The sequence below is a fragment of the Petromyzon marinus genome, chromosome 21 (assembly GCF_048934315.1).
Source record: "Petromyzon marinus isolate PM22_M1 ecotype Great Lakes invasive population chromosome 21, UKy_Petmar_22M1.pri1.0, whole genome shotgun sequence".
Taxonomy (NCBI): Eukaryota; Metazoa; Chordata; class Hyperoartia; order Petromyzontiformes; family Petromyzontidae; genus Petromyzon; species Petromyzon marinus.
This window is the reverse complement of record NC_133687.1, coordinates 530346-551474: the sequence shown is the minus strand read 5'-3', so window position 1 is coordinate 551474 and position 21129 is coordinate 530346. Positions and strand designations below refer to the sequence as shown.

General features: G+C 48.3%; 1 protein-coding gene across 4 annotated transcripts in view; it reads left to right on the top strand.

The window, feature by feature from the left end:
• The window catches only part of LOC103091736 (semaphorin-4C), a 48350-nt gene that overhangs the window by 1811 nt on the left and 25410 nt on the right, over window positions 1-21129 (top strand). Inside the window, exons 2-8 of one of the 4 annotated variants that reach the window (XM_032958478.2) lie at window positions 703-785; window positions 3344-3508; window positions 11848-11996; window positions 12912-12974; window positions 13643-13741; window positions 19563-19656; window positions 20150-20266. In XM_032958478.2, the coding sequence (XP_032814369.2) occupies window positions 3352-3508; window positions 11848-11996; window positions 12912-12974; window positions 13643-13741; window positions 19563-19656; window positions 20150-20266 (679 nt within the window). In that variant the 5' untranslated portion in view covers window positions 703-785; window positions 3344-3351. Of the gene's footprint in view, window positions 1-702; window positions 786-3294; window positions 3509-11847; window positions 11997-12911; window positions 12975-13642; window positions 13742-19562; window positions 19657-20149; window positions 20267-21129 lie in introns of all 4 variants that reach the window. The other 3 variants (XM_076068384.1, XM_076068385.1, XM_032958476.2) reach the window with 3 other exon arrangements.

Below are 21129 nucleotides of genomic sequence, written 5' to 3'. Positions count from 1 at the left end.
TGCATACTCTGTGTGTGTGTTTATATAGGTGTGTCCGTGCATGCGTGTGTGTAAATGTTTAGGTGTGTGTCGGTGTAGTTGTATGGGTGTGCATGGAATACATGCCAATAGTTAAGAGAGAGTGATCGTGGTGGTGGTGATCATGCCGGCATAGGTGATGCCGAGATTGAGATTGATGATGCGAATGGACGGTGCATTGTTAATGCGGTGAGTCGACGGGACACAATCAATCGGCAGCGGAGCGGAGTAATTCGACAACGGGTGACTCATGGACACTCGCCAATAAGCAATAGATGGGCACTATTGGAATTCGGAACAAGAGGCGATACAAAGCAATCGACTGTACGTAGGCGAACAATAGGCAATAGGAATAGGTAATTCAATGTCGGAACGACGCATATTGTAACAGATACACGGTGGAGGAGCAGTTGACAATAGATGCTCAATAGCTCAACACCCGGGCAGCGGTGAACAATGAGAGGATACGGTCTGTGTCCACTAACATTGACAACTGCGGTAGCAATGGACAATAGAAAATACACAGACAGGTATGAACAGCCAATAGACGAATATGTGAATAGGTGACCATGCGACAATGGGTGACCATGAGACAATGGGTGAGCAAGAGACAATAGGTGAGCAAGAGGCAATAGGTGGCATGTGAACAATATGAATGTTGAACTTCTTTTGCGCCTTACGTAGCCAACCGTGCTAATCGGAGGTGCGGGGGAAGAACAACAACAAGAATAAACACGTGGCGGAGGGAGGGAGCACGCTGCAAATAGGTAATTCGATCGTAATAGCTCATTACCCTCATCACCAACATCACCACATGAACATCATCACCATCATCACCACCACCATTTTTGTCACCATCATCACAATTAACATCATCCTCGTAAACCATCATTTTCATCAACATTATTATCAACACCAAAGACAAAAACCCCCTGTATAGCCCTTAACAGACTGTTGGGGTAAGTGCTGTGAGCGAGCACCTATGAAGGCCAACACGGCACACGAGGGGGTGGGTGGCCAACACCACGGCCGGCCACCTTTGTCTCCCTAGTGGCAATGTTTACACACTGCACCAGGTACCCATTTGAGGCTGAGTCGACCTAGGGGAGGCCCAGGGCCTGTTCAGATAATCGTAACTGGTGTTGGCCCTGAGCGGGATTCGAACTCGGGTGGCTGGGTTTGTAGCGCAGCGCGCTAACCGCTACACTACCCCAATCATCGCCACCAACATCACATGGTGGTGGCTATGCACGTGGCCTGTAACGCAGCGCTGGAGGCGAGGGTTGGTGGATCATGCACATTTGCTTTGAAACGTCCATCCCGTGGGTGTTGAGGAGCCCTGGCTCCCCAGGAGAATGCGGTGCAGAAAAAATGTGGACTCCACCTATTCCGTCTGAATCGGATAGAGCGTTTCCCCGTCGCACGCGTGGGTTTTCTCTAGGTGGCTCTGGTTTTCCGTCCAAATGTAACACTCAGGAATTAATCGACAACACTTTGATACATAGAGGACCGAAGAACTTGGGCAGTCGTGCCTCTGAGTCGTTCTCTTTCAGAGTGAGCGAATACGGTGCGGCGCGTTACCGGTTTAAAATATCAACGTAAACATCATGACTTACAGTATTCATATCAACGTCATCATAACTGTTATTGTCAACATCATCATCAACATAATCAGCAACACTACCACCAACAGCATCATCACCACCATTAGCATCATTCATCGAAGTGCCGGCCACGGACAGCCTTCACTCACAAAGCATGTGCACGTGTGTATATACACCTAGCTTGGCACAAGCGCTTTGCTGACATCACGGTGGCAGAGAGGCGCATGGTGTGTCGGTGTATGCGTGGTGCTGGCCACCCACCCCCTCGTGTGCCGTGTTGGCCTTCATCGGTGCTCGCTAACAGCACGTGAACGTACTGGCGGGACACCTGTGTAGCGCGATAAAAAAATATATTCGTACAATTTTCGCAACTATTATTTATTTTCCCTTGATTCCAAACCTCAGTGAGAAAATATTGTGGGGTGGTGGTTGTGGTGCGTCAAAATCAGTTCTCGTGATGTCGACGCAGCTGAACACGAAGCTTCGCAGTCTGTTGCCGTATAGCATTTGCTGGCTCCGTGTTCCAAAGGCAGATTTGACTCCTCGATTAATTCCAGAATAATTTCTTGGCGGACGGTGGCATCAAAAGATTAGGACTCGTGGCGTCACCAACACCACCATACGTTCGAGTAGAAAAGCGGCTGCTGAATCGAAGTAAAACGTCTGATGGAAAGTCTACAGCTCACTCAAGGGGTAACAGCGACACGGTCAGACTGTTTCATGAGGACCGGTGTTGTTATACTGCACCAGTGTACTGCCAGTTCATCCATTTACCCGAAGTATGTTAAAGCCTGTGTGGGGCATCTTTGTATATTGTTGGGAGTGGTGGCGCAGCGGTTAGCGTGGTGCTCAACGAACCCGGCCACCCGAGTTTGATTCCCAGACGATGATTAATTATCTGAACCAGTCCTGGGCCTCCCACATGTCGACTAAGCTTCAAATGAGTAGCTAGTGTAAATGTGTAAACATCGCCACTGGGGAGACAAAGGCGGACGGGCGTGGTGCTGAGCACCAAAACCTCCTCGTGTGCCGTGTTGTAACTTGCTCACAGCATTTGACCCAACAGTCAAGGCTATAGGTGGATCTTTGGATGCATTCTGAGTGTGTGTGGCTATGTCTGTGACACGTGGCGAATTGTAGTGGTTATGTACTTTGTACTCGTTGATGTACATTCATATATTTGTGGATGTATTTTTTTACTTAATAGAAAAATCACCTCCCTTGCTCTTTCTCTGCCTTGGATGTCGCCGTTTTTGTGGCTAGGACTGAGGTGAGGCCCAGCACCTCACCTGTACCTGGACCTTGGGCTTTCCATAAGTTAAAAGTTAAACCAATTATTTTTGTACAATTTTAAACGTTTTAAATATATCGTTTATTTCTATATCGTATTTATCTTCGTCAGTTATAGCAATAACTTGTTATCTTTCCCCCACACCTCCGATTAGGACAGTTGTCTACGTACACTGTCCTGGGCCTCCCCTAGGTCTACTGAGCCGTACAATGGCACCTGGTGCCATCAGCACTGGGGAGACAAACGCCGTTGTGCCGACCTTCATGGGTGCTGCTCGCTGACACCACTTCTGACCCCATGCCTGTACTGGACATCTGTCAAAAAGAGCTTCCTAGGCCATCAGATTCCTTCAGTCTAAATAAAGAGTCTGACTTGCCCCAGCAGCCTGTTTAAGGCTGCACGGGGGATCTCTGTCTTTGCGTGAGTGTAGCTGCTGCCATGGGAGGGGTCCTGCTGGCTGTGGGGGGCCCAGCCCCCCCTCGCTGGCCGCTCATCTGGGTCGCCTTGGTGACGTGGGGGTCGTGCACCTGGGCCCACGAGCGCGGGGTCCGTGATGACGCGTTCGCCATCCCCCGCTCCACGATCCCGCACCACGGTGATGCATGCACGCACACGGCGTGGAGGCCGTGCAGGAGAAATTGACAATTATATAAAAAAAACGCGCATTTATGACACGCTGCCACCATGCTGCGCTAAATTTCCGTGAGATTCCGAGGCAGGGAAAAACGTGGACGCGCAAAGGAAGGCATCAGCCACAACCGTCGCGACTGGCAATTTCCCGACCTCCGTGGCCCTATATTTAGTCGGACAGCTTAGGGCTGGATCTTGATGAAATGGGGAGAGTGTGGATAAAAGCATAATATTTGATTTAGATGATCTTCATAGGAAATACTTTAAGTTTTTGCGAGGATCCACGAAAACAAGTCATTGGGACAGTTTTTACGAGCCAAAATGTTATTTTCGTTCATTCCGCACTGTGAAAATCGCAAAAAACACGTATTTTGGTAAAAAAAACCCATTAACATGAAGTTGATGAAAGGAAACACCATTAACAGAGTCTTGCAAATATTACCACACAATCATCATGTCACATATGTGTAGAGGAGTAATTGATGACGTCATATCACCCTGGGGGAGATAATTGATGACGTCATGTTACCCTGTGATATATAAGCAGGGATCCGTGACGTGAGCGGGGTCGTCGTCGGGGCCCGGGAACGAGAGAGGTTGAGAGTCGAGACCCAGGGTAGGGTGGCTACTTCACCCGACCGACCGAGTTGGCTGATCCCTCGGTCGATGCTGAGGGAAGAGCCCGAATTGCCTGGGTGGGTGCTAGGGGCCTCCCAGTACCCTTTCCCTGGGGAGAAACATACCAGCCATCCACTGTTAGGCGTAAGCCCCTAATTAGTTCCCAGGCATAATCCCCTAAAAAACCTGGCATCAGCCCTTATCGAAGAACTGCGTCAGCGTCGTCACTTGCACCACAACATATGTAAGCAAAACAATTGCAAAAATATGATTTTGTCTCGATAAAATGACGGAAACACCTGACATTATAATCCCAGATCATCGTCTTCAATTGTAAGAAAAAAGCTCCCACTGTTGCCAAATCTCAACACTCAGTCAATTATGAACCACCACTACCTCTGTACATTGGACTGAATGTTCATACACTTACGCAATCAAAGAAACTGATCACACATCTATGATTTAGGTCTCAGTGTCAGCTATGACCAAATCTTGCAGCTTGAGAATCAGTTGGTAATTGTAGTCTGTCTCTATACTGAGAAAGAAGGTGTTGTGTGCCCTTCTCAGCTACGTCATGGTCTCTTCACTGTCGGTGCCTTGGACAACCTGGATCACAACCATTCAAGCACTACAGCTAAAGGTTCATTCCATGGCACAAGCCTGTTTCAGTCTCCAACCAAGTGGAACATGCGACATTGCCGAGAGGCAATACGACTTCTACAGACACAAAGAAGTGCCATTCAATGCCTAATAGTTTTACTACAGTGCCAGCTGTTGCTCTCAAGGAAACCACAGTAGCAGTACTGAAGCTTGTCAATGCAAGAGACAATTGGTGTAGACCTAGTGGTAGCAAATATGCAGGAAAAATTTTGATTAGCGAGGGCACTCGAACTTATAAAGCAAAATAAATTGGAAAAACGCAACAATGTAGCATGGTCAGCCTACCATGCATCTCTGCAAGATGACTCCGACTTGGAGGGTAAGCAAGCAGCTCTCACGCAACTCTTGCCACTCTTTTATGAAAAGGCAGCAGCCGCCATGATTAACCATGGAATGGATGTTCAGCGCCAAGCCACACAATTCCTCAACCCTGGCCAAATTCCTATAATGGCCATGGATGCTTCGCTGTATATCCTAGCAAAGTACATTCAATGAAATTGGCCTCAGACACATGGGGAGGACAGGTATGTCGTCATGTTTGGTGGTCTCAAACATTGAAATGGCCATGTGGAATAATACAGTTGGAGACTATCTGGATGACTCAGGTTGGACTACTGCACTTACAACAGGGAGGCATTGACTCCTCAGGCACAGCACATGTATTTAATCGCAGCTCCCATCTCACCAGAACAAGGCAAGCACACCAAATTAGTTCTATGGCCTGGGCCAAGCTACAGCAGGATGCCTTCTCTTACACGGAGCAGCTCCAAACTGATGAAGCAAAATAACTTTGGAGACAAGACATCAGCAGCAAGAGCCCAACATTCCAGTATTAGGATATCCTCAACCTAGAGCTTCTGGGTCTCATCTTCATCAGAGCTCACTGTGAAGCAAACTTCCAAATGTATGTGAAATCACTGAAAGCCCTGGTTCCATGAACTGCATCACCCGAATGATGTTCGTTGGATCCCTGTTCACTTTCGAGACATGGAAAACCTACCTCATTCCATCCAAGAAGAATTTGCGCAACATGGCAATTGGATTGTTCCCAAGACTACAAACTAATTCTTAGCCATATCCATCGATCAGGCCCATGAGCAAAATAATGACATGGTGAAAAGCTTTAGCGGTGCAGTAGCACTTACGGAAAACCCATCAGACTTCCGAAAGCAAGCAAGATTGCTGAATGAGTTTTAGGAATGCTTTTTGGGAAAAATTGAAAAGCACCACCAGGAGGAGGGCCTGTCTGTCCAAAATAACTTCAGACTGTACGCCCTGAGTCTGGCGGTGGCCGTCAGTGAAATGGGCAAACCTTTCCTGAGCGACACTCCAGAGCTGCTAACTTTGGATTCTTGTGATGTTCTGAATGAATCTGTGATTAACACTGTCCACAATGTAGAAGCACCCAATCAAAAAGAACTGCCTACGACTCTTCAAGTGTCTTGAGCCTATACTCAAAACCAAGCAAGCTGACAAGATCACAACTTTGAAGACTGATGTCAACCTTTTCTCCCATCTCTATGTTGTGGCACAGCTCAGGGAAACAGACATGGGTACCTTTTTCATGCATGAAAATCACCCCCGTCTCTCTCTGACAGAGGCAGTCTGCATCTGGGAAATAAGTCTTACCTACTAACTTGTCTGGTGGAAACAACTCAGACAGAGGCTCCAATGCAAGTTCTAGATGATGATACTGACCTGGTAGCATGTTTGATACAAACTACTGAGACAGAGACTATAAGTTCCATTGACATCACAGTTCTAGATGTTGCTCCTGATCTGCTAGCTTGTCTTGAACAAACATCTCAGACAGAGCCTCCAAATATATTTGACATGGACACTCTAGACAGTGCTGCTGTCTTGCATCCCCACTCCACAAGCAGTATCACAATATTTGGAGACTGCCAATGACAACTTTATGCCCTACATCATGAACCAGCTGGGAAATGCCAAGAGAGTGGATATAGTATGGGACACCTACCTCAAAAGCAGCATCAAAGAATCTACAAGAGAGATGAGAGGCAAAGGCATCAGGAGAAAGTCTCCCAGTCAGAATAATATCCCTAGGAAGTGGAAAGATTTTCTGTGTGATCCAGAAAACAAGCAGCTCTTTGCCTTCCTCTCGGACAAAGTAGCAGTCATTGAATTCCCAACTCAAAAGGAGGTTGTTATTATATGTTTAGTGACTGTGCTTGTCACTGTATGGTGCCGGGGCTTGCGAAGCCACGGCCGGTAATGTGTTCTCATTATGGGCAGCCCGGGTTACGGGATGTAGTACCAGCCCTAGCGGGGCTTGGGTGAGCACTGGTTAGCGCGGAGGCACCGTGAGCATTGTGCGGTGCGGGCTCCCGGTGAGGGAGCAAGAGGGAGCGTCAGCCAGCCAGGGTTACCTTGGAGCATGATACACTGGTTGACCTGCTGTCACGTGAACGGATGATATTGGAGGGGGGCCACCAGTGGACGGGGGCCATGGGGCGGTCACGTGGTCCAAAGGAGCTCTCGGGAACCTTCGAGAAGGAGCTCGAGAGACCTGGAAGGTGGGCGGGGCGAAGGGCGGAGCCAGCCCCAGCCCAGGGGCATATAACGAGGGCCCCGTGAGGAGCTCGAGGTTCTTCGTGTGCTGGTGTTACGAAGATCCACGTCAGGGAGAAGAATTCTCTAGCCACGCGGTCCGGGACCCAGCTTGTGGTCCGGACCGGGATAGCGAACCGTGTCTAGTTCTGCCGTAGCGTGGTTAGATGGGCATTCGAGACCCGAGTGTAGATCGTGTTGTGTTGCGTGTTAATGTTAATAAATAGTGTTGCTCCCAAGATAACGTCTGCGACATGTGATCAAAGTGTTGTGATCAGAGGAACCAACAGCAGCATACTCTTTGGTTCTATTCGGTAAAGTCACGTAGGTAAATAATAAAACAACAATAATCACGACGTTTCGGCCACAACACAAGCGGCCTTCATCAGGTGAAGGGACGAGCCTGTCTGGAGGACAGGCTCACCTGATGAAAGCCGCTTGTGTTGTGGCCGAAACGTCGTGATTATTGTTGTTTTATTATTTACCTACGTGACTTTACCGAATAGAACCAAAGAGTATGGATCCTTGCAGTCACGAAAGCTTTAAATCTAGAATCAACTGCAGCATGCCAAAATGTGGCAAGGAGGAGGCGGACACAAGAATGCTGGTTCATTTGCAGGGTGCCTTGCAGAATGGTTGTCACGTGTTTGGTTCACATATGAGTAGCTTCGGCGGGGGAAAGAACTTCAGCTATTTTCACATCAATGCCATCGCCCAGGCTTTAGGAGAAAACAAATCCACTGCCTTACCCATTTTCAACAGTTTCACAGGCTGTGATACGGTGTCTTCCTTTTTTGGAATAGGGAAAAGGTCAGCATTGCAGACTTGGAAGTCTTATCTCTAAGTAACAGAGGCTTTCACCTTCATGGTGGAGAATCCATACACTGAGTTGGATGTGCAAACAATGGAAATGGTTGCGCCAACACAAAGGGCATTATCACAGCACTCAAAGTAACGAAGTTTCGAAGTTTCCAATGAAGTTACAAAAGTGTGAAATTTATTTTTAAAAATGAAGTTATATGTGAGCTCCATAAATGTATAATGACCTATCGTTGATATGATTGTTTTCACATAAAAAATAAATTAAAATTAATCTGCTACGTTCGGGTTTTTTTTTAACCGTGCAATCAAAAATGTAAATGTCACGTGATAGCATCCAAGATCTCAAATCTGATGGATTCTAGAAAAAAGTTAACCAGTAGGACCTAAACAAGTAAATCACAAAGTTTATTGCTTTTATCCAGTCTGTCCCCTTCATTTTGGAAAGCTGCCTGACTAATTGGGAGGTTTGGCCAAACACTGAGTGTCTGGCCACTCAGTGTTTACATTCGTGCATGTGCGCGTGGAACGTTAGAGCCGCTTTACGGCTACAAAAAACCCCCGAGACGCAACACGAAGCACGTGCCTCCATGTCTCAGTTTCTCTGTCTCAGTGTCTCAGTGTGCCCATACTTGGATTTACTGATTGAAGAAGAAATCTACATTAGACTGGCCCTGTTCATCCATAAAATCCTTATTGGCAAATCTGCACTATACTTAGCTAATTCATTAACACCATAGTGAAACCCAGGAAACCTAAGACGTCCATCTAATTGCCTTTTAGCTATCCTGAGAACAAGAATTGGAATCGGTGACAAAGCCTTAGCCAATGCAACATCAACATAGGCTTTCGCGTACAATATCATCCATAATATAGGTTTTTTTGGGTTAGATCGCGTAAATATAAAATTGTGTCGTTAAAACCCGCCACCATCCGACACAGTCAACAAGTAAGGGTTGTCACGTAAACAGAACGTGGCCAATTCGTCACTAGCACAGCACACTGGTGTGTTGGAGAACCAAGCCACAACATTTACAATCTGAGTACGACGTTTCGCCAGTAATTACAACTAGCTTCATCAGGTGTGTCGAGTGGTGGCGGGTTTTAACGACGCATTTATATAATTACGCGATCTAACCCAAAAAAAAACTCTTATGGAAAACACCAAGATATTGGAACAGCCTCGTTTCATACCTTAACATAGTACATCTTCAAACATTCTCCTGAAGAAGATTCGTGTTGGATACAACCACATTTGCTTACAGTGAGGGAAAAAAGTATTTGATCCCCTTCTGATTTTGTACGTTTGCCCACTGACAAAGAAATGATCAGTCTATAATTTTAATGGTAGGTTTATTTGAACAGTGAGAGACAGAATAACAACAAAATCCAGAAAAACGCATGTCAAAAATGTTATAAATTGATTTGCATTTTAATGAGGGAAATGAGTATTTGACCCCTCTGCAAAACATGACTTAGTACTTGGTGGCAAAACCCTTGTTGGCAATCACAGAGGTCAGACGTTTCTTGTAGTTGGCCACCAGGTTTGCACACATCTCAGGAGGGATTTTGTCCCACTCCTCTTTGCAGATCTTCTCCAAGTCATTAAGGTTTCGAGGCTGACGTTTGGCAACTCGAATCTTCAGCTCCCTCCACAGATTTTCTATGGGATTAAGGTCTGGAGACTGGCTAGGCCACTCCAGGACCTTAATGTGCTTCTTCTTGAGCCACTCCTTTGTTGCCTTGGCCGTGTGTTTTGGGTCATTGTCATGCTGGAATCGCTATCCACGACCCATTTTCAATGCCCTGGCTGAGGGAAGGAGGTTCTCAACAAGATTTGATGGTACATGGCCCCATCCATCGTCCCTTTGATGCGGTGAAGTTGTCCTGTCCCCTTCGCAGAAAAACACCCCCAAAGCATAATGTTTCCACCTCCATGTTTGACGGTGGGGATGGTGTTCTTGGGGTCATAGGCAGCATTCCTCCTCCAAACATGGCGAGTTGAGTTGATGCCAAAGAGCTCCATTTTGGTCTCATCTGACCACAACACTTTCACCCAGTTGTCCTCTGAATCATTCAGATGTTCATTGGCAAACTTCAGACGGGCATGTATGTGCTTTCTTGAGCAGGGGGACCTTGCGGGCGCTGCAGGATTTCAGTCCTTCACGGCGTAGTGTATTACCAATTGTTTTCTTGGTGACTATGGTCCCAGCTGCCTTGAGGTCATTAACAAGATCCTCCCGTGTAGTTCTGGGCTGATTCCTCACCGTTCTCATGATCATTGCAACTCCACGGGGTGAGATCTTGCATGCAGCCCCAGGCCGAGGGAGATTGACAGTTCTTTTGTGTTTCTTCCATTTGCGAATAATCGCACCAACTTGTTGTCACCTTCATAATTAGACCTCCTTTGCCAGTACCAAAATGTAATAATATGGTTTTTCCCCTCTTTTCTGGCAACAAAACCCTATTGGTGCTCGACCAGAGGATGCACCAATTGGGTCGAGGCTCAAAAGAAAGCCGTCCCTTGGTGTGGACCAATCATTTTCAAGGACAATGCATATATTATCATATTATGTTTTTGTTTGCATTTTGACTGCAGGTATTGTGGTTAATGCAGACATGAATCCTTGTAAAAAGGTGTCAGTTTTGCCAGAAAAAAGGGGAAACCCCCTATTATTATTATTATTATATGTTGTCACTTTCTCACCAAGTTGCTTGGCAAAGGTCTTGTAGCCCATTCCAGCCTTGTGTAGGTCTACAATCTTGTCCCTGACATCCTTGGAGAGCTCTTTTGGTCTTGGCCATGGTGGAGAGTTTGGATTCTGATTGATTGCTTCTGTGGACAGGTGTCTTTTATACAGGTAACAAGCTGAGATTAGGAGCACTCCCTTTAAGAGTGTGCTCCTAATCTCAGCTCGTTACCTGTATAAAAGACACCTGGGAGCCAGAAATATTTCTGATTGAGAGGGGGTCAAATACTTATTTACCTCATTAAAATGCAAATCAATTTATAACATTTTTGACATGCGTTTTTCTGGATTTTTGTTGTTGTTATTCTGTCTCTCACTGTTAAAAAAAACCTAACATTAAAATTATAGACTGATAATTTCTTTGTCAGTGGGCAAACGTACAAAATCAGCAGGGGATCAAATACTTTTTTCCCTCACTGTATGTAATTTGTTAATGTGTGCGTTGTCTTGGTGTGGTCTAGGACTGTGGTTGTTATCCTGCCTTGCCCAAGCTTGCATTTAGTGTTGAAAAATCGGCAGGAATGTATGTGCTTATGCAATATCTAATTGTATACTATTTATTTATTTATTTTCGTGATTTACTTACCTTTTCTCTATCTTGCACTCTTATTTTTTTGTATTGTTGTAACTTGCTGACCCGTCCCTACTGGGCATCTGTGGGAAAGAGCTTCATAGGTCAGACTGGATTCCACCTCCAGTCTAATGATTCCGATTGTGACTCCGATCACCCTGTCTCCCTGTGTCCCCATGTCTGAGTGGCCAGTGTCTCTGTTTCCCTGTGTCTCGGTGACCCCTTGTCCCCCGGGTGCCCCCCACCCCCCCCCCCCCACCGTGTCCCCCCCGTGCCCCCCCTCCCCCGTGTCCCCACCCCCCGCGCCGTGTGCAGCTCTGGGCAGCACTGTCCGCCGCGTGGCTGTGCGTGTGGGGGGAGGCGGGGCGCTGGCACTTTCTCCGGATGGGGCGACGCTCCTCGTCGGCGCCTGCGAGGGCCTCGTTGTGCTCAACGCTCACCAGCTTGACCACCAGCCCCGCACGGTGAGCTTACATGGGGGGGAGGGCTCGCCGGGGCAGGGAGCATGGTGGACGTCAGATGGCATGGTGGGGTTGGAAGTTGGTTTGTGAGTAGTTAAAGAAACATCAGCCATATGAAGCAGAATGGCTGTGGTTGAGTTAGGTGAAGGTGGAGTGTGCGTGCATGAGTGGGGAGCGGTAGTGTTGCGGTTAGCGCGCTGCGCTCCGAACTCGGCGATCTGAGTTCGATTCCCACTCATGGCCAACACCAGTGTCGATTATCTGAACCAATCCTGGGCCTCCCATAGGTCGAGTCAGCCTCAAATTAGTACCTAATGCAGTGTGTAAACATTGCCACTGGGGAGACAAAGGCGGCCAGGCATAATGTTGGCCACCCACCCCCTCGTGTGCTGTGCCGTCCTTCATAGGTGTTTGCTTACAGCACTTGCTCCAACAGTCTGTTAAGACTGTACGGGGGATCTTAATCTGTGTGCATGCGTGCGTGTGCATTTGGGGGCTTTGGCACAGTGAATAGCGCACTTCATTACGAACTCGATGATCCGAGTTCATTCCCGCTCACAGCCAACATTTTAACACATTGGCTTTCGTGACCAATATTATCCATAAGAGGTTTTTTGGGTTAGATCATGTAAATATAAATGTGTCATTAAACCCGCCACCACCCAACTTTGTTGACAAATATTTAAACTGGTCATGGGCCTCCCCTAGGTCGAATCAGCCTCATGAGTATCTGGTGTGGCATTTAAACATCTCCTCCGGGGAGACAAAGGTGGCCTAGCATAGGGCTGGCCACACCGCCCATCGTGTGCCATGTCGGCCTTCATAGGTGCTCGCAAACAGCACTGGCCCCAAAAGTCTGTGTAGGCTACACGGGGGACCTTTGTCTTTGTGATGTATCTGGTGTGTGCGGTGTAACAGATTGTGTGGAATGCCACGACTGCCAGCAAAGAGGAGTGCATAAGGAAAGGGAGACACCCTGAGGTGCCACCAATAACACTAACACCACCGCCACCACCACCATCATATAATTTCAACCATCACCACCATCATATTACAACCACCCCGATCACCACCAACATCACTACCACCACCATTCTCATCACCATCATCATGACAATGACCATCACCACTACTTATATAATAAAATCCACTACCAACACCTTTGCTCACATCATCATCAGTGTCTGTAGCATTGGCAGATGTTGTGGTGCACGCCTGTGAATCTCTGTGGGGGATGACAGAGATTTCTGAAAATCTCAATCCCACCGGGCTGCAAGAAGGTGGCCAGGAGATGGCAGTATAACAAATGGCTTTTACCATAACCACATCGTGTTTCCCATGGTGGCTGAGTAGTCACATGCCTTCTTTCTGTGACCCCGTGTGTGTGCGACCCAAGTTTAATTTTCACTCATAGCCAACACCAGCGACGATTATCTGAATCGTTCCTGGGTGTGGTCGACTCAGCCTCAAATAAGTACCTGGTGCGGTGTGTAGTTAACGTTTCCATTCGAATGACAAAGGTGGCCAGTCGTAGTGCTGGCCACCCACTCCCTTGTGTGCCACGCCGGCCTTTGCAGGTGCTGCTACTCGCTAACAGCACTTGCCCCAGCAGTCTGTGTGGGCTACACGGGGGGTCTTTGTCTTTGCAGAGGGAGTGCCTTAACTTTGTGCGCGTGCTGCACTTCGTGAACGCGTCCCACCTGTACACATGCGGCACGCACGCCTTCGACCCCCAGTGTACATACGTGGTGAGTGGCGCGGGTGGGGGTGAGTATTTGGCGAGTGTGGGGTGAGTGACCCGTGGTGTCTGTGTAGGGGGTCTGTCTTTGCACATGTGTAAAGACCAAAACAATAGACCACTTGCCCGATGTGGTACGCATGCAGACGGACAGTCAGGTAGTGTGTTAGGGGCCTCTGATTGGTGCAGGGAGGGCTCAAAGAGCAATTGTTATGGTGAGAATTAAACTGATTAGAAGGAAAATTCAAAGGTAAAATGTGGGAAAACGAGGGTAGACTGTATGGGTAATGGTTGACAACCATTCGGCAAAGAGGACAAGGATTGGCTGGAGGAAATTGGGTGAGCGAAACTTCGAGAAAGGGGGTTCGAGGAATATAAAAGCGTAGAGCACAAGGGGAAGGGACGGTTGGAGAGAAGATGAAGTACAAGCATCATGAACTAAAGCGTGGGGCTAGAATTAGCGTTGTGTATAAAATAAAGGCTCATGGTAAAGCAAGAACGTGTGTCGGCATCACGACACATGTGTACACTTGTGTACATGTATGTATGTGTGCAGGCGAAAACAACCCCCTACCTCCTCGCTGGTGCCGGACAGCAACGCTGTGATGGATGTGAGCAATGCAATGGAGGGAAGGCCAATTCCAAAATCGGCTATACCTCTTCATGGCGCTTGTAGCCAGCACAGCGACCAAACGGGGGCTCTGGATGGGTGCAAGAGGCTGGTAACCCCTCCACCTTCTATTAATTACTACGAAACCACATGAAGAATATAGAACGAAGCTTGTGCCGGATGCCTCAGAGGGACAGGCATCTAGGACGTCTCTTGTCCAAACCCCATTTGGCGAAACCAGGAGACTCCAATCTTTACCTTCAGGATTCCTCCAGAAACAGCAAAAAGCCATTGTGGGTGGCCACGTGGAATGTTCGAATGCTCACTGCGGAGGAGAGGCTGCCACTCCTCTGTTGGGAGCTGGACCTCTGTGGTATTCAGGAGGTCCGGTGGACTGGCTCTGGCTCCTACCACCATGAGGGCTGGACAGTCCTCTACTCGGGGCAGAAGACTGCCAAACAACACGGAGTGTCTCTTCTTTTGAACAAATATACGAAGGGGGTGTAGGAGCATGGTGGTGAGGTGTGGAAAACTGTAAGCCCCAGGTTACTGTGGGCTCACCTTCCCATCAACCAGAAGTGAGGAGTAATGGTCGTGGTTACTTATTCCCCCAGCGAAGATAAACATCAGTGGAGGGATGCAGGCAAGGCCAATGAGTCAGATGTCTTCTATGACCTCCTGTCACAGGTGCTAGCTAAAGTGGCCCCTCAGGATAGAGTCATCCTGTTGGGTGATTTTGATGCCTGAGTGGGTCATGATGCTGGCACCTGGTCTGGAGTAATCGGAAGGTATGGGCAAGATCAGTTAAACAACAACGGTAGGAGGCTACTAGACTTTTGTGTAACCCATGGGCTTGTACTTACCAACACGCTGTTCCGGCATCAGCACAGCCACACATCATGGATGCACGCCGCCGGGTCCAAGCAAGAACATCTGCTCAACTATATAGTGACGGAACAGCGGATATGGGCCCATGTCCTTGACACAAGGACCTACCGTGGAGTTGATCTGCCCACTGACCATCGGCTTGTCATCTGTAAGATGCGCTTGCCATTCTTCCACTCCAGTAGTGGGTATACATCCAGGACCCCATTTAAACCCAAAGTGGCTTGATCTCAGCTAGCTGATGAAAGTTGCAAGTGATCATTTCATCATCCTTTGCAGCTGAGGTTGGTATCGTCCCCCACTCCTCCTGATGCTGAGGGGACATGGATGAGGTTTAAGACTGTGGCTCATGCAGTTGCAATGGCTGCTTTGGGTGCACGGACCAAATCTCGCCATAGACCCTGGCTGACAGAGGAGGTGTTCCGGCTGCTGAGAAAAGGCTACAGGCCCACTGTCACTGTCTACAGCATCCCACGTGAGAAAATGCTTACAAAACAGCCTTCGCTCGGAGGTTCGAAGAGCCGTGCGGCACAGCAAGGATGGGTGGTTGCCTCCATAGCCCGCGATCACAAATAAGTCTTTAAAAAAAAAAATAACTTGCAGCACCACACCTATCACCATCATTAGAGGAAAGGAAGATGATCCGATCTCCGACCCTCAGGAATAGGTATGTATTTCTGTAAGGTCTTGGGGCAGGGTAAATCCCTCAACCTGGAAAATATCATCGAAGTAGGGATGAACCAGATGAGGCTGCGGTGCCTCAAATATTGGAAGTAGTTACCCCCTGGAGTAGCTGGCTGAAGTGCCATCTGTTGAGGAAGTACAGAAGGCTATCCAGAGTCTGAGACCAGGAAAAGCACCAGGGAGAGAAGATCTCCCAAGCAAAATGCTGAGGGAGGGTGGCATTTGTGTGCAGATAGCCCTATATGACATCATAATAACAGTCTGGACTACTGGACGGGTTCTGCAGGATTGGGAGGATGCCCTAGTGGTCCCCCTCTTTAAGAAGGGGGACCGCACAGACTGTATCAGCTACAGGGACATCTCCCTCCTCAGTATGCCGGGAAAGGTTCTGGGAAGGAGAGGCTCAGGCTTGTAGGAAAGGACAGTCCTGCACATATGCCATATATTCTGTCCATCTGCTACAGCAGAGGTGTATGGAATTCCAACAGGACCTACATCTCTGTTTTATTGACGTGGTCAATGCCTATAATACCATCAGTAGACCTGGGCTCTGGGTTGTTCTTTATGCTTTCAGAGTCCCTGACTCTGCTCACAATCATTAAGGACCTTCATGATGGTGAGCAGGTCCGGGTAAAACTACTTGTCCAGGAGTCAGAGCCATTCCCTATTCACCTTGGGGTGCGACAGGGATGTCCTCTGGCTCCAATATTATTTAATATCTATTTCGACTACGTCGTTCGTGAAGCCTTCGATGGCTGTACTGGAGGAAGGAATTTCCATCTGGTACAGATACAATGGGAGGCTGATTGATGCCCAGGTGTGGTCAAGGGATGGCTCCCTATTGGTTAATCATCATATGTGTCGTGACTGTGATTGTCACTGTGTGGTGCCGGGCTTACGAAGCCACGGCGGATAATGTGTTGGCATTATGTGTAGCCTGCTTACTGGGCGTAGTACCAGCCCGAGCGGGGTTTGGGTGAGCACTGGTCAGCGTGGAGGCACCACGTACAATGTGCGATGCGGGCTCCCTGCGAGGGAGCGAGAGGGAGTATCAGCCAGCCAGGGTTACGTTAGGGCATGATATGCTGGCTGACCTGCCGACACGTGACTGGATGATATTGGCGGGGGGCCACCGGTAGACGGGGGCCGCTGGGCGGTCACGTGCTATAAAAGAGCTCCTGGGGAGCCTTCGGGAAAGAGCTCGAGAGATCTGGAAGGTGGGCGGGGCGAGGGGCGGAGCCAGCCCCAGCCCAGTCTGATATAACGGGGGCCCCGTGAGGGGCTCAGGGTTCTTCGTGTTGCTGGTGATGAAGATACTTGTCGGGTAAGCGTCTAGCCATGCGGTCCGGGACCCAGATTGTGGTCCGGGCCGGGATAGTGAACCGTGTCTAGTTCTGCCGTAGCGTGGCTAGATGAGCATTTAACACCCAAGTGTAGGTTGTTATGTTACGTTGAGTTTTGAATAATGTTGCTCCCAAGACAACGTCTGCGACTCAGTTAGACTCACTACACATGTATACTGATGATCTGGTGATTGCTGCTCACTCAGAGGGGAAGTTGGAGGCATTACTGCAGAACCTGGAGCGTGCCACTAAAAGAGGTGGGGCCTTATCATCAGCCCCACCAAAACTAAACACCTGCCTGGGTATTTTGTGCCATCAGACACTCTATCCACACAACTCACAATTGGTGATGGGGTAATTGTGGAGAGAGTGAAAGTTTTCCATACCTGGGCAGTGTGCTCATAACCGGCTCCGGTTTGACAGCATAGGTCTCACTCCGAATCAGTCAAGCGGCATTATCTTTTCATCAGCTGTGTAGCAGTGTGGAAGCTACCTAGTCTGTCGCTCCACACGAAGCTTCGGGTCTGCTTGGCCACAGTCATATCCTCCCTTTTCTATGCTTGTGAAATGTGGACCCCTCTAATGGAACATCTACTCTGGTTAGAAACATTTACGCTGATCTCCCTACGATCCTTCCTACGATCCTTCCATCAGTGAGCTCCTGTGGAAGACAAGGCTGCGTTGTCTGGGTCATGTAGCCCGCATACTCAGCCACCGCATGCCCAAGCAGCTTCTGTTTGGCCGGATAGAGAGGGCTAAACATACATGATACGGGCTGGAGAAGAGATGGACTGATGCAGTACCGGAGGATGTGGAGCTGAGTGGACTTGCGGAAGACTAGTACCAGCGATGTCAAGACAGGCCTCTATGGAGGAGGCTCATAAAGGACCCTACTGATCAGTTGGAGGCAGTTGCTCTCCAACAACAACGGAGGGTAGAGGAGCGATGCTCATAACCGCAACCAGAGTTTCTGGCAGATAAAATACAGCAAGTTCGCACAGTAGGGGGCACAGCTGGTGCATCTGCCAGTCATCTAAGTTAACCCATGCCACCTGGGTCTGTCCCGTGACCTCCTTCAGCGAGCCTTTGACACTTCACGTGGCCTCAAAGTGTACCTGGCCTGGTACAAGCACCGTTCTGATGTCACCGCCACTTCATCGCGAATGGCGGGTGTTGTTGCTGTTGTTGTTTGTACAATGGTGGGAGTGGTAGTGTAGCAGTTAGCGGGCTGCGCTATGAACCCGTGGACCCGAGTTCGATTCCCGCTCATGGCCAACACTAGTGACGATGATCAAAACTGGTCCTAGGCCTCCCCTAGATCGACTCAGCCTCAAACATTGCCACCCACTCCCTCGTATGCTGTGCTGGCCTTCATAGGTGCTTGCTATTGCTATCAACACTGCACCAACCCAATATATAATTCGGCTCTAAGATTTGCTCTGTATGCCCCTTAGAAAACTCATCAGTGTGACCTATATAGAGAGACTGGCCTAGCATCCCTCCATGATCGCAGAATCATTCACCAGGCTTTGTTTATTCAAAATGTCCTTAGTTCCAATTCAGCAGAATATTTGTTGGATCTGTTGACACCACGGGATGCCATACCTAACCTGAGGAGCTCATCATTGTTTTTGTTGAATGTTCGTAGGTACGAAACAGGTTTTGGTAAACAGGCATTCTCAGTGGCCATCCCTAGTCTCTGGAATAATATCACCACAAAACTTGATTTACAGTCACTATCTTCACTCAATCATCTTAAATCACTTCTTTCAAGTGCATTTCTCCCAATCTGCCACTGCTGAAATAAGTAGATGATATATTTTGTATATGAGTCCCGTTGTAATGTGTGCAGTGTCATGGTGATTGGTATGATTACTAGTGTTACTTGAAATTTGTTGTTTGCACGGGAAAACTATTTTACCAAAGGCGTTTCAATTCTCGTTTTGCAATATTTTATCGAATCTTATTCCTCACTCTAGATGCACTATTTTGCAATGTTTCTCTAATCTTAAAGTTCACTTTAGTGAAATATTTAATTAATAATTAAGTAATATATTGTAAAAAAATAAAAGTTGTTGACTTTTTTCATTGCTGTATTTATTGTATTTATAATTTTTATGCGACCTGTTGCAAGCGTTGTGTTTTTAATTTTAGTTGTTTTGTTGTTGATGAAACTCTATTCAAGAGCCTCTTAGCTCACAGGGGAATTCTAAATAAACTGTTCTGTTCTAAACCAACAGTCTGTTCAGGCTATGCGGGGATGTTTGTTTTGTACACGTGTGCATGTATACGTGTGTGTGCAAATGTAGGATATGCGCTCACTGCAGCTGTTGTTTCCCACGGAGGCGGGCCGGGGCCGGTGTCCTTACCACCCGACGCAGCCCTTCTCATCTCTCATGGACGGTGACTACGGCAACGTGCAACCCACAGCGCTTGCTGCCATCAGCGAGCCTTCCTCGCTTCACGCGATGGCCTCAACGTGCACCTAGCCTGGCACAAGTACCGTGGTGACATCACCACCAAGAGATGATCAGAGGCAGCTGCTGCCGTTATTATTTCCACGTGTGTGTTGTATACACACGTGTTCGTCCAGAGTGCGCAGCGGTGGTGCAGCAGTTAGTGCTGCACCGCGCTACGTACCCGGCGACCCGAGTTCGATTCTTGCCCACAACCAACATCGGTGACGAGTATCTTAACCGGTCCTATGCCTTCTCTAGGTCGACTCAGCCTTAAATTAGTACTTGGTGGAGTGTGTAAACATCACCACTGAAGTCTATTGGGAACACAAAGGCGGATGGGTGCAGAGCTGACCCCACCATAAGTGCTCGTTAACAGCACTTTCCCCGACAGCCTGTGAAGGCTACCCGGGGGACCTCTCTGTGTGTGTGTGTGCCAGACGGAGACCTGTATACAGCGACTGTGAGTAACTTCCTGGGCTCGGAGTCAGTGATCGCTCGCTCTATGGGATCGCGACCCCACCTCAAGACTGAGCCACTTTCCAGCTGGCTCAACGGTTTGCAACTTGCTTACTCACCCGCACACTTACTGACTCACTCAATCACCTGCCCACTCGCCTGCCCACTCGCTCACCCAGTAACCCACTCGCTCACTCATTTTCTCACTCATTCTCCGACTCATTCACTCACTCACTTGCTGACTTACTAGCTCACTCATTTGCCTGCCCACTTGCTCACCTACTCGCTCACTCACCTGCTCACTCATCCACTGACCCACGTGCTCGCTTGCCCACTCACTCACTCGCCTGCCCACTCGCTCACCCACTCGCTCACTCACCCATTCACTCATCTACTCACCCACTCACTTGCTTGCCCACTCGCATATTCACTCTCTCACTCCACCACTCACTCCTTCACATGCTCACACATCCTCTCACTCACTTACTCATCCACTCTATCACTCATCTACTCACTCACCCACCTGCCTGCTCACTCATTTGCCCACTTGCTCCACCACTTGTTCACTCACCCGCCCACTTGCTCGCTCACTCTTGTGAACCATGCATGCTGAAATATATGGTGTGGTGTGGGGGTGTATGTGGTATGAACTCTTGACGATGATGGCAGTGGTGGTGTTGAGTATAGTTTCAGTTTCATTTATTTGGTATAGCCCTGTGAGCCATTCGACTCTTGAATCGGGTGCAACTGCAACAAACAAAAACATGAACAAGAAAACATCTTAAAGTGACTCTGTGACTGTGCAAACATAAAAGCCAGGAAAAAACAGCAAAATATTCCTGAAAAAGCACCATACACCAACGCTGTGTGCAAAAATCCCAGTGGGATGCAAGTCAAACAACAACAACCACAAGTCAACTTATATTAAGGCCATCAGTCTAACTCCTACTACAACAAACAA